The 13,542-nt window shown below is 40.6% G+C and overlaps 2 protein-coding genes across 2 annotated transcripts in view; both read right to left on the reverse strand.

Annotated features, from left to right (window-relative positions):
* Nucleotides 1-12,200, reverse strand: part of LOC108572339 (division abnormally delayed protein) — a 69,159-nt gene extending 56,959 nt beyond the window's left edge. Inside the window, exons 1-2 of the mRNA XM_017934559.1 lie at nucleotides 11,825-12,200; nucleotides 9,056-9,196 (exon numbers count right to left, since the gene is read on the reverse strand). Of these exons, the coding sequence (XP_017790048.1) occupies nucleotides 9,056-9,196; nucleotides 11,825-12,065 (382 nt within the window). The 5' untranslated portion in view covers nucleotides 12,066-12,200. The remainder of the gene's footprint in view (nucleotides 1-9,055; nucleotides 9,197-11,824) is intronic.
* Nucleotides 12,201-13,161: 961 nt separating this feature from the next.
* The window catches only part of LOC108572374 (DNA replication licensing factor Mcm7), a 2,996-nt gene continuing 2,615 nt past the window's right edge, over nucleotides 13,162-13,542 (reverse strand). Inside the window, 1 exon segment of the mRNA XM_017934607.1 lies at nucleotides 13,162-13,542. This exon segment is cut by the window's right edge and continues 31 nt beyond it. Coding sequence (XP_017790096.1) covers nucleotides 13,162-13,542 — 381 coding nt within the window.

The raw sequence follows: 13,542 nt of genomic DNA on the forward strand, positions 1-13,542 counted from the left end.
TTAATATTTTCTCTTCCTTTTCACCCCCGGAAAACGTATACGTCGCGTGTCCAGCGTACTACCCTTGCTTTTCTACCACTTTTACACTTCCTTTCAACCGCGGAAAATGCAAAAGAGCACGGGTTTTTCTGTGATTTACATACTTGAAAAGGCGCATTCAAGCTGACGTGATTATTCAAATGAAACAGAGTTCTGGAATGGCGCTTTTTTTTTTATTTCATTTTATAATGATTTTTGAAAGCTCGTTTCTGCACGACGGTCAGATTTTCGCGACTAGATACGGACAGTCGAACGTCGTAAAGTCGAAAATACGAATTTCGCGGGGAAACGTGATACAGTAAGATTAGGTTAGGTACCGAATTCCCCTTTCGCTCGATTCACCTTAGAGTGGACCGCATTGTCGTCTATACGCGTATATTCACGTTTACCGCGGTCCATCCTAACTTCGCCCATGCTCGCCAAGCCCCGAGGGCTCCGACGATGCAAATGTGGAAATTTGATACTACTCTCCTCTCTTCTTCATGCGCGAAATATCAAACGAACAGCGAGCAAGATTGACGAGAGAGACTCGTCTATACGAAGTCTATTAAAATTGCCGAGTTTCTTCCGGACACAGGTAAACTGCTCCACCAGCACCTTCAGCCCGCATCAGTTGACGCAAAGTTATTCTAACGAGTCGGAAAATGTTTTCACAGCAATCCGCGATGTCGTTAAAACAGCACGACGGCGGCCGAAGGAAGCGCGAATCGCGCGGCAAAACTGACAATAAAGATAGAGAAGCGCGGTCAGAGTTGCGGTCGCGGCTGAGTAAGAAAAAGTATTGTGAGAATGGAGGAATAAGAGAAAGATGGCCCTGTAAGCTACCGACGACACGGGTCATCTCGCTTATCTTCGGCTTAACCAGCTGTTTAGCTCCGTTCCACGTACCTACACGCGACGCGACGACCAGATCAACACTTTTGCTATACTTGTTACCTGGTCATCTCTACCACCCACGTAAATCATATGTTTTTTTCAACGACATTCGTGTTATCAAATTGTCCAAATTTCGTACACCAAGTCACCGTGCGTCAATTAACATTGTAGCACAGATGAGTACCAGAAGAAAGTAAACACGTACTTATCAGCTGTTGTATGAAAATAGGCGCCGGGTTGAACGTGTTAGGTTATAGCTCGTGTGTTATCGAAGATGTTCAAGCACGTCACTTTAGCATGCGCGAGCAACATACAAGAACACATGCTTTCGATCGTTAGCACCTGGACCCGTGAATTTATCAATTGTTTTTGTTACCATCTGTTACGTTATCGTGATGACAGTTACGTGCTTGCGATATATCTTCCGCACGTAATTTATAATCGTGCAGCATTCGTGCTTCTGCAGCCCTTCCTCCCGGAATAATAGCTGCTGGACTGTGTTACTCGGGAGTGAAATTGTACGCGATCGAAACGGTGAAATTGGTCGGTCTTGTTTTAATAGAATTCATTCAAGATTATGCAATACGAGATCCCCTCGTTCGTAATATCAAGACAAGTAAAATGCTGCTTCCTGGTAAATAAATTGTACATTTAAATCTGCCTTTCTTATTCGCTTTTCAGTCTTTGAATAAATTATCAATTTATTTAACAGGCTTTACACCTGTTGAGGGTGCTAAGTGCTCAATTGGTGTTTCGTGTTGCGGAATAAGTGGCTCGTGGCGTAGAAAAGAAAGTAGGGAAACCGTAGCGTAAACAAACCTCGGAATAAACTTACAAAGATGATGCTAATTAATTTGCTCGTGCTACGATACACAAGTATTTCCCGTTAAAATAAAAGAACAAAATCTTCCTATTTTCGATCACGTGTTTTCAACTGAAAACGACAATAGAATTCTGATAACTTCTCCGTCGAATCTTTCAGTCTATAGTTCCCGAATATTCTGATCGAAAGTGTGTTCACAGAATACAGGTACATACAGATATTCTTTGGCAAATAGTTGGAAAAAGGAATGTTCCTCCTCTGGTTTCGATCGTGGGAAATACGGTCGTTCTAGCGAGGCGAGCGAGTTGAATTTTCACGGTGGCATACACCCCGAACGTTCTCTTGAACGCCATTAAAATTACGAGGCAAAGCGGGCAGGCTTCTCTCGAAGCCAGGATTTATCGAGATCCCTGCCAGCGAATCTCGCCGTTTCTGGAGATACTTATCCGCACCTTCGAGCGACCGCCGCGAATCGCTTCAATGGATAGGTTTTTTTTTCCCCGCACGGGGACAACAGATCCGCGGGGATCATTAGAGATAAGAGCGAACCATTGTCCGCTTACAAACGTGACTCGTATGAGATGGCAAAATAGGCAGGGCTCGGTGAGACAAAAGCAGAAGAGCCGGAAAAGAAAGCCAGGGAGAGAGAGAGTCTCGATTCTTTTTTTTTTTTCTCCATCCCTTACCGTCGCCGCGGCAATTAATGGCACGCCAACCTTAATTGTCACCTGCGGTTTAATGCCGTGAATTACGAACACGGCATTTCGCACAATTTCTCCGCGTCCATCGGGTTCTCTTACGCCATTCCACCTTCATTCTCGATAACTCTATCCTCGGCTAAAGTGCTACGGATCAAGTGTCCCGATGCAAATGTATCTCGGTTTCAATTCAGTTCCCGTTTATTTTATTCAGCAACGCTCGAAATCGTGCAAAGAAACGTAGATTTCGACAGGCCAACGATCTTTATATTCGAGACTGAAATGTGCAAAGTCTAGTGTACAAGCGGAAAAATGGTGATTTTTTGCATGACAAGAAAATCAAGTGGAAGTAACATTTGTTCGCGCGAGGCTTTGTTTTCCGACAAAAGAATCATGAAAATTTGAATAATGGAATAATGAAAATGTCTCGAGGTATTCAGCAGCCAATTGCTCGGCACTTTTTAAAAGTAACCGATCGTATATACATGTTGCGTTCTACAATGATATTTTCACCTCCGACCGGTCCAAGAGTGAAAAAATGCTTCGAAAACCTGCCTTCACCTGCTACTTTTTCTCTTTACAGTTTATCCGCGACGCTGATATTCTTTACCCCATAAAATATACATTCCGCCGTGTGCATATACAATTCATAGAAAGTTTCGAGGGTCGACAGACTATATTATACGAGGAAGTAACTTTCTGATAGTAAATTTTCCGTCAGCCGCAAAGGACATTTATGTTTGGTAGATGGAGACTGGATCGAAAAATACGGTATAGAGACTCTAGAAATATCTATAAATATGCCTCTAAGGTATCCACTATATAATATCGAGTATGCGTCGAACAAAGCATAGACAAATTCTTCCCTTCGAGATAAAAAGTTTTCAGACGAAACTTTACGAGAAGAAATTTTCCATAAATTTCCCGACAGAATACTCATCCCAAGTAACTCTCATTTCTCACATACGATGTGTCGTTTGTTACTTATTTCGTGAAAATTAAGACCAACTACGTTCATCGGGACAATAAAACGAAAAGAAAGAAAAAATAGGAAAACAAATGCGTAAAAATGTGAAGAATGTCGAGATAAGAGCTGCGTGATTCCCTGCGCAAGAGACAAATTCTTCATTTCGAATAACGAGCCCAAGATTTCAAACGATAAAAATTTTCAGACGAAACTTTACAAGATGAAATTTTCCATAATTTTTCTAATGGAATACTCATCAAAGGTACTCTCGCTTCTCGCGTACAGCGTGTCATTAGTCAATTACTTCGTGGGAATCCGGGCGACTACGTTGATTGGGACGAGAAAAAAATAGGCGAGCAAGTGCGTAGAAATGTGGAGGATGTTAAGATAGGAGGAGGTGCGTGATTCCCCGCACAACAGCCGGGGGGAATTTAGTCAGAGTCAGACTAAAGGTTTCGTCCTCCGCCTCCACCGTCCTCTTTCGCTTTTCTCCGCGCAGTGGGTGCGTGCGCCTTTGTGAAATCATCGCTATGCCGACCCTAAGACGTCGCGAGGGGGTGAAACGACTACATTCATCGATTTTTCCGCTTTTTCGAAAACGCGGCTGTATCACCTACATTACGCCTACGTTACCAACCGCTAATTTCTCATTCCCTTTTATTCTACATCTCGCCTCGTTGATAAACGAACCGAAACTCACCACCCTTCGAGTTACCGCCACGCCTAACACTATTTTACATGGAAAATTAGAAGAAACTCTCTACACATGCCCATACATATCGGACAATATTTCGTTCAATTTTCAAATACACAAAAAGAAAATATTTCATCTTGCGTGTATACTTTGTTTAATTTTGTACCCGTTCAGAAGATTACACAGAGCTTAAATTAGGAGCCACGCCTTTATCAATTTGTCTTTCCACATCGTTCATAAAGATTACAGTTGCCCTGACTACTATGCCAGTAAATTACTCATCTATCGTGTATCTCATAATTACAAAACTATCAGTCAACAGTTGAACAGTGAAACTAACCTAAAAGTTTCCCTATGCACATATCTAATAAATCAATTATACACAAACTACCTAGTTACGTTCTTCCTTCTTTACATCTCAATCAATGTTACATTTCAGTTTCGTCTCTAACGTGTAATTTAAATGCGATAAAAATCTCGCTGGTACCGAAGCACGGAAAATGTTGTTTCACGGACGGCTGTAAGTGGGTACATACGGTATAAACTGCGATACAACTCCGATGTTCTAGTTTCCCTAATGTAAATTTGTCCGTGTGAACACGGTATCTCACGAAATACGCGATAAGCTCGATCTTTAAGCAAAGGGATATTTGCTCGAATTCTTATTATACCTACCATCTAGACATTCTTTTTCTCTTTTTCTATATTCTTACACATCGGATTGTACTAATTGGTCCCGAGTGAACACGATAAACACACGGCAGTGAGAACCGAAACTGACGGTGTTGCGCAACGCGGAGAGAAATTTTGTCGGGCGTTCTGTCATGAGTTTAAAATAAATTATCGCGATGCAGGCCGATGACCTGGCCCGGCCAGCACGAGCAAAAATCCTTTTCTCCCTCCAGCCCACACGGGGACGCGGGGACTCGAAAGCATCGTATAATAGAACGCACAATTCGCTCGGGAGGATCTCCAATTAGGATGGAACGCTTTGGTCGAGAGAGAGAGAGAGAGAGAGAGAGAGAAGGAGAGAACGCGGTTATCTTTTCCCAGCGAAACTCAAAGTAAACTCGCACGCAAATCGCATTTAAAACGCCTATCGTCGTAACTTTGCGCAATCAGAGCTTATCTTCGAAATTTCGTGAAGTTAAAAACATCACCCGCGTCTCGTGTCGTGCCACTTCAACTCTTAACTCTATCGGCATTGTAGGATTTTACACTTTGCTGGTAGTGCATATTGTAGGTACAATACATGCATGCATGCGTGCTTGCTTGCTTGCGATGTCACGTTTGCTATTATCTAGTCATTAAACCACTCTTAATGTTCAATCGATACGCGTGTTCGATTTAATAACAGTCGACTATCGAAGCGATTATTATAGGCGTTTCGCCATTAACCCTTTCTTTACGATTTTTTTATCTACATATGGTAACCTCGGTTATTCACTGTTCTAATGCAACGTTGAATTAAAAAAAGACAAGATATTATATGTAATTTGTATTTGAGCCGTCCATAGGTCAAAGTTTCTTGAATTTTTTTCAATTTTAATGTCAAAGATTTCATGAATGCTTATTTTATTTTTATTTTTTTTTTTTTCAGAAGTTAATGTGATTAGCACCATACTTTAAAGTGAATCGTTGTAATAATGCAATTTAAATGCTTATAAGAATTTAGGTTAGGAGTAATTTTTTCATGCAACGGTATAAAAAATACTAATTGATGTATATCCTGTTCTTTTTGTGTCGTGAAGTTAACTGACTTAGCAAATGAGCGGCTCATTTGGTAATCTTCAGTCTTAAATTGAAGGTGAAGTTAGAGTGAAGATACAAATTTAATAGACGCGTAATTCTTCTGTTTCCACGTCTTGATCATAACTTGCACCACAAGTGTGGCTGGTTGTTACAACGCTCAGGGTTAAATACAGCGAAACCGAGCAACAATTTTCGCTAGTAAAATAACGTCTTAATCGAAAACGCCCGTGAAAATCCGATTAGAGACGCACGGATTCGAATATACAACCTGACACTCGGCGGAGCTCGTAAATAATCCTCGAATGGAAACATTAACGTAATTTGATCTTGAGATCATTTTCCATATAGCCGGGCAAGACTCTATTGTTCAGTATTGTCCGCGTAAAACGTGTCTCACGCGTGTCGAGGCCCATGAATGCACCAGCAACAATAATAGCAACGCTCTCCCGCTGGGTGGGACTGCGAGTGCACTTAGAATCGCAGCAGCCGTACTTGTTGATGTTTTAACAACCCCACGTGCGAAAAACGAGTGTAGAAAGCAACACTTTTAACCCCATCGATACACCATCGCCGTTCTCTCGTCTTTCTTTACCTTTCAAAGGAGGTAAACGGATCTCCCTTTAGTTATACACCATCGTTTTCCGATTCGACCCTGTTTCCCAACTAATTGTCCGTGTAATCGTTTCTGCTAAAAGACACTAGTTCAAAATTGGTTTTCGATCGACTCGACGAAAGAAACTTTCGCTGTAACCTCGAAGAAAAGACGAACGATTAAACTGTCTCTCGTAATTCCCCCTGGCGGAATCGTCATTCCAAATCACGCGATTCCCTCGAAACTCTGTTTCTCGAACCGTCATACACGATACCTCAGCGACAAATAAATCGAGACACCTGATATTTCGACGGATAAAATGAGTTGTTTGGAGAAAGCTGAATACAAGTCTAGGGAAAAGTGTAAAAAAGTTCATATTCTCCTCGGGGCAATGAAGCAGAGTATACGAACTCGGCACGTTTCTAAATAAGAAGCTCTCACTTGCCACCCCGCTGGAAGAGAAATATAAATTCCCCCGGTGGAGTTCGACAAAGTTACAAGCGGGAATGATGAAAAACCATTCCGTACCTCGTGAACGGATACAATTGGATACGAGTGTATTAACCCAGTTCGGCCTCTAGAGTTCTGTTAATTCAATAACACCGAGCCAGTGAAGAGTATTAACGCATCCACAATGCAGATCTTCCGGCGTTCCACCGGAGAAACACGGCCGTAGGGCGAAACAACCTCCTCGCGATAATTACTATTAACACACATTTCGTGGTCGAATGGGCTGGCCAGTCTCGAATTCGTGGCCCGAAGGTTTCGTGCAAGCTGCACTTTCGCACGAACGCTCGCGAGATAGAGAGGGAAAAAGAGAGAGAGAGAGAGAGAGAGAGAGAGAGAGAGAGAGAGAGAGCGTGCAACAGCATTGCAAGTTGCAATGCACGCACAGCCTTATACGGATGCGAGAAAGTGAGCTCTGCCTCTCTTTCCTCCCGCCTCACGTCCGTTAACCCTCCTGATCCGGACCGTGGAACCCGGTCCTGGACATCAAACAGGACCAGATATGCTATGTTGCAGAGCCGAACTGGTGTATGTGCGGCTCCGTTCTCCGGACCAGGTGCAATCGACAGGTCGCTGCCGTTACAACCGCAGTATACGTTCGCTTATCGATCGTCGTGGGATCGAAAACGAACAAGCTTCGTCGAAATTTTCCCAAGATTGCCGCTGATCGCGTTACACTCCCCACTTCGACACTGCACATTTTTCTTTCTACCTCCTTCGTGCAACTTATTATGTCTATTTGCGTGTAACATACTTCGAAACAATTCGACTGAAATTTTTTATTTAGAATGAAAGCTATATGTGCGCTCTAATGACTGAGAATAGAAACGACCAAACTTCAAAGTTCAACCCTTTGCGGTCCACATATAGTCCAGTTAGTTCGTACTTATTTGGTCACTCTCGGGCAATGCCATGTAGCTTCCCTTTATTTCAATATTTCGGCGTAATATTAGTTATAAAGTACTAATTTCTAAAGCATATTCCAAAGAGAAAAATTCTTACGTCGAGCTTGACTCGGCATAGGACCGCAAAGGTTTAAGATAGGAAAAATCGAAATTTATTTCTGAGTAACCTATTGCTGTATCGTACAAATGAACGAGTAGATGAAACCATCTCAGGACCATTAAGGAAATTTACACGTCACACGACGAGAGGATAGTTCAAGTGTTAAAGAACAATAAAGGAAATTCCAAGTCAAGGAGACAACAACGAACAAAGCTAAACAGATCGGCTTTGCTTCACAAAGCTTTTCTATTCTTACGATGGAATGTCAAGAGAGAGAGAGAGAGAACCTACGCAAAAAGTTTTCTAGGATTAGAAACCGACTATTTTCAGTTCGTCCCTGGTACTTCAATTTCTATTCTTCGTACTTTCTTCTCGTTCCGTTATTTTTTTCTCTTGTTTCCCCGATTAGCATCCTCCTCCTCGAGTTTTCCGTTCTATCTCGCGTTTCATTCGATAACTATCGTCTCACTTCTTCGAAATCCTACATCGTGACAAGAAGAAACATTCCTGGTTAGTTACTTTCGGCAGTTCAACTAAACGGTTGGATAAAAAGGAAGAAAAATCAATAAAACGAAAGTAGTAGCATCGTGGAGGACAGAGAACGTGACGAAAAGAAGAGAAAGAGATCGTGTACGTTCCAGTTGGCACGTAAAAATAGTAACCTCGGTTTATTTTTGCCAATTTAAGAAACTGTTTCACTCGATCCCACTTCTGAAGCTCTTAGCAAGGTCGTAAAATGCTCCATTCGAACGATCTGTCGTTCGTTACTATACTCCTTCCTTGCTTCCCATTAATTTCCTACTTGTGGTGCGATTTATTCTATACTATTGTCTCTTTTTCCTCTTAATAGGGTAGATTTTCATTTTCGACGATTCTGTTTATCGAGTTACATTATCGCCAAATTACTGCAACAAGAAAATTCCAAGATAATTCATCCTACTATTAACAGCGAATATATTTCTTCCTTTTTTTTTTTTTTTTCTTAATATTTCCTTCTCTTCCTTGGTTTTATCTTTTAAGCAACAGTGTATTCCTATTTTCTGCTCATCTATTACAAACTTTTAGTTAGTTTACTCGCAGCTATAAAATATATCAGGCTTACCCCTTAGTGCATCCGCCGTTGTTGCCAGAAGACCTTGCAAACTTCTGCTGTGGTGATGGATCAAGTCGTGAAAATCTGCTCTCGCTCGATGTCTTAACTGTTCTTCGGTCTCCCGGTTGCAGCACACACCATTACATGTAGCTGCAATCAAATTTACATTTTCACCTTACTTTACAATTCATTCAATACGAACAATATAGAATCTGAATAACGATATTATTTTTTCGATTGTTCCATTAGCACGGAATACTTTTACAATAGAGTGCACATTGATACAATTATTATCGATGATATAACAACTTACATAACCTGCATAACATTGTACACTTACATACATAAAATAGATACATGTACGTATTTGAATAATAAACAGTAATATAAAATGAGAAAATTTTGCTGAAATTTTTATTCTAATATCATTTACTCAAATTCTTATTATTTAAGTTTTACTTTCGATATAATGGAAATCGCTGAAAATTTTCTTCGAACGTTCAATACCGAACATTTTATCTTGCATAATTTTCTTTAATACGTATTTCGTAAAATTCGATTTTCTAACCTATAGAAAATACCACGACTTACACTAACGATAATTACTCCATCCAGGCAAGTAAGTAGAGTTCGCTGCCTACGAGGAACACATAGCAAGAACACATAACCGGTCGTTCAACCTACCAACGTTAATCAATGGAGTAGAAGTAAAAAACGATTTTAACAATCGCTCGACAGTTCTTTTCTATAGCCCAATTTACCGTGACACGAAAACGTGAAAAACGTCCTGTTCCGTTCCGCTCTGTTCGCGTCGAGTCGCGTCGCGTCGTCTCGCCTCGCGCAATTACCGTACACCAACGATTGCTCGATAAAGTACGATAGACTGGCATCTATGTCGCAAGGGTCATGGACGGACAAACAGAACGAGGCTAACGGGATCCTCAAGAGGTCCTGGCTTGTTTCAATAGGTCCTTTTGGCCTCATTCTACTTTTCATCCAGCTCCTCCACCTACTAGCCGCTCGACTCGTTCCTCCTCACTGCAAACGTATGTATGTACGCGCGCCCAATTTTACCCGACATACCCTCGCTGAATATCATTTCTTTCGGTTAGGAACGAATGTCCGCGTTTAAAATAATACCGTAAAAATGGGAAAATAACAATTTATCGAGGAAAACATTCGGATACGTGACGGAATCGAATGAGAACGATGCAATTGCATCATTTCGTTACCGTTTATTTCACATCGTTCCGGTTTAATTCCAGTTAATACAGTTTAGCCAACGTGACGTCACAGAAATTCGAATATTAAACCGGGCGCTGCAATCGCTGCGAGTTCGTACAATTGAAAATATAACTTATTCAATTGCTCAATTATCGACAACAGTTCTAATGAATTGCAATCCGTTTTTATGTCGATAAAGTCAATGAAACTTCAATTAAATAAAAAAAACATGTATAAAATAAATGTTGCAATTTCTCTTTACTAACTTCCTAAATGCTTCAATTTAAAATACGTTTGACAGAGAGGAATGAATTTACGAGAAAGAATGTAAAGTAAAATGTATAATTATTTATTTATCGTGAAATTCACTCTAACCGTTTAAAATTTCGTGTTCGTGGTATTACCAAGTTACATACTTAAATGGCTCATTGGTTAATTACTTCGTTCTCGTTGAAACATATCCAAAAACGACATTTTAATTAGACATTAAATAATGTAAATCTTACTCGTAATATAAAGATTTCGTTATAATAGTTATTTAACGATTTGCGTAAAAAATATTTCGAGCTGTAAAGGTACGCCTTAATAACGAAATTCGTCGCGAAAAAATTACGAAATTCTCGGACTATTCTCGGATTAGGATAGTAAGTGAACCTACTTTTTATCGGATCATCTAGATAAATTAATAAAAAATATCCGATTAAGTATTTCTAAGACTATGTGCTACCAATATAACCCTTATCTGGCTCATTTTTTTACCTAACCTAACCTCTCCGACACTCCTTAACTATTTCGTTAATTTTTATATATTCCTATTAATGATCGTTTAAAACAATATTTTCTATGATACCAATAGAAACTTTATGTCAAACTGTAAATACTTTTTAATTACAAACATTCTTTATGAAATAGTGCACTGCATGCCTTCAATTTGTAATTTATTCTGATTTTATACCGCACAATATTTCTGCGTATATTAAACAGAGCGGCAACTAATCGTAACTTAAATAATCTAAATAACTGAAATTTTGGCATCATTTTTAAAAAACTTACATATAGACGCGCCAAAAAGTACTCCATAAACAGGCATCGTTTATCGCCATCCAAGTATCGATAAAGAATCTACCATAAAAGATATCCATAATAGAAGATTTATCGCTCTCACGACAATTGAAACAGATTTTTACAAGAAGTGCTCAAGTGCTATTTGATGTAATAACATCAAGTGTCGTTTAATCTAACGACTCTTGGGGACTACACTAAATAAAACTTCGTAATTAGAGTTAAGCGACTATAATCGAGACTTCCAGTTCATTTTCTCCAACGAATCGCGAAGCGCTAACACCTCCAAATTTCTCCTCTTTCTAAAATTCTCGGCCAATAGGAATTAATCTAGCTGATCGACGCAGCACAAGATTGGCTAATTCAAAACGTAAACAGTTCGTTCGATTTGACTCATCTCGATAAGATTTCAACGCTATTATCCACGCGATAAAGTTACAAAAGAGTAGCAGCGATTAGCGATTAACAACAATAACTTCAACGATTACTTACTTTTACCGATATCCTCTGCTGAAGTTTGTTTTGTGACTGCGATTGTGATGTTTTTGTTTTCGAAGAAAGGCTTGACACGTTCACAATCAGTCGACAACGCGGCCAAGTCCGTATTGTTTCTTGGTTGTTCGGCAAAACGCGGTGATCGAGATGTCACGAGACCAGTGCAACAGCATAATAATATCACGATCGACGACATGGGTGCCAGAATTGCACGGCGATGCCTCTGAATTATTTTCATTTTGGCAAAATGGCCAATCGACTGGACGAACGGGTGACAACGCGTCGTCGCGAAACCAAAAGAAAGAGAAACTGAAAAGAAATCGTACAACCCGGTACTCAAGTTCCGTAAATCGTGTTTGAACGTGTAAAATAGAAAGAGAGGAAAAGAGACGGAGCACGAGCAACGAGACGATTCAATTCCTCCTCCTCCTCCTCCTCCTCCTCCTTCCCCGTCGTCGCGTATTCGGCACGATCGTTCGAAGAGTCATCAACCGCGAGACAAGACGCGACTTCCTTTTTCTTCTTCGTTCTTCGAATCGGCCGCGCTGTCAAACGGCGGCACGGCGACAACGGGTGTTACTGGGAGATCTCGGGAAACGCGAGACGTGCATTTGGTGTGATCGTGATGGACGGACAGACGAGACGACGGCTATAGTAATCACGACGACGACGGCGACGACGATGATGATGACGATGACGATGACGACGACATGCACAGTCGAGACCGCGCAACACCGTGTTATGAACCGCACATATACACACGCAACCACTTTCGGTACACCACAATAATAAGCACACACATGCACGTACGTTTAACCGCACGCAAGCATGCATGCATGCACTACGCGACGCACGTTCCACGAGTAGCTCGATGCGACTAAAGTGCTGAGAACGGTACCGCGTATTCACAATTCGACCGACCGGCACCACTCTCCCACTACGCTCCCTCCGATTCGTTCGCTACCCTCTATACCCTCTCCCACCTAACTTTCAATCCACTGCGAGAACTGCTTGCCCACCTACTCGCTTACTTACCTACCCGAACGACACTCCTCATGCCCTTTCAACACGCATTGCTGCCACAGCTTCCTTTTTTTCTACATTTATTTTCATTTATTATAGACACGTGTAATAAAATAATAATAAAATTAGTTTATACTTTGTGCAAACTTCATAAGTTCAAGTCAATGTACAACTCAAAGTTTATCGTAATAACATATTAAATTTATCTATGGCAATTGGTATAAATATATAAAAATACTTTTAACCTTATTACTATCAGACAATATAAAAAAACAATGTTTGTCACGCTCAATTCGCAGAAAGTGAAATACTTAAATAAACGTAATTATCGTTCTTGTTTGATTCACTTGCCACACGTTCAATGCTTCATATTCTTCGATACAGTCGTTAATTTGATCAGGTTTAAATCCTTTACTGGTACATCGTTCCAACATATCTGATACTTTAACAGTTTTTTTATCACCTGCTAGTTCTCTAATAAGATGGAAAATTCGATTCATTGGATTTTGCTGGACATTTGTCAATGGTGTTTCGGAATAGTTAATAGAATGCTTAGACATCTCTATTAATCTATTCGCCTCATTGACATCCGCCTTTTCGACCACATTTGTTAATCTCAAACGCGCCAGTGCAGTCGACAAACGTAATAGTGCCAGTAAATTACGTGCAGATGTAAAAGTTTTGTCCTGACT

This window comes from Habropoda laboriosa, unplaced genomic scaffold (genome assembly GCF_001263275.1).
Source record: "Habropoda laboriosa isolate 0110345459 unplaced genomic scaffold, ASM126327v1 scaffold65, whole genome shotgun sequence".
Lineage (NCBI taxonomy): Eukaryota > Metazoa > Arthropoda > Insecta > Hymenoptera > Apidae > Habropoda > Habropoda laboriosa.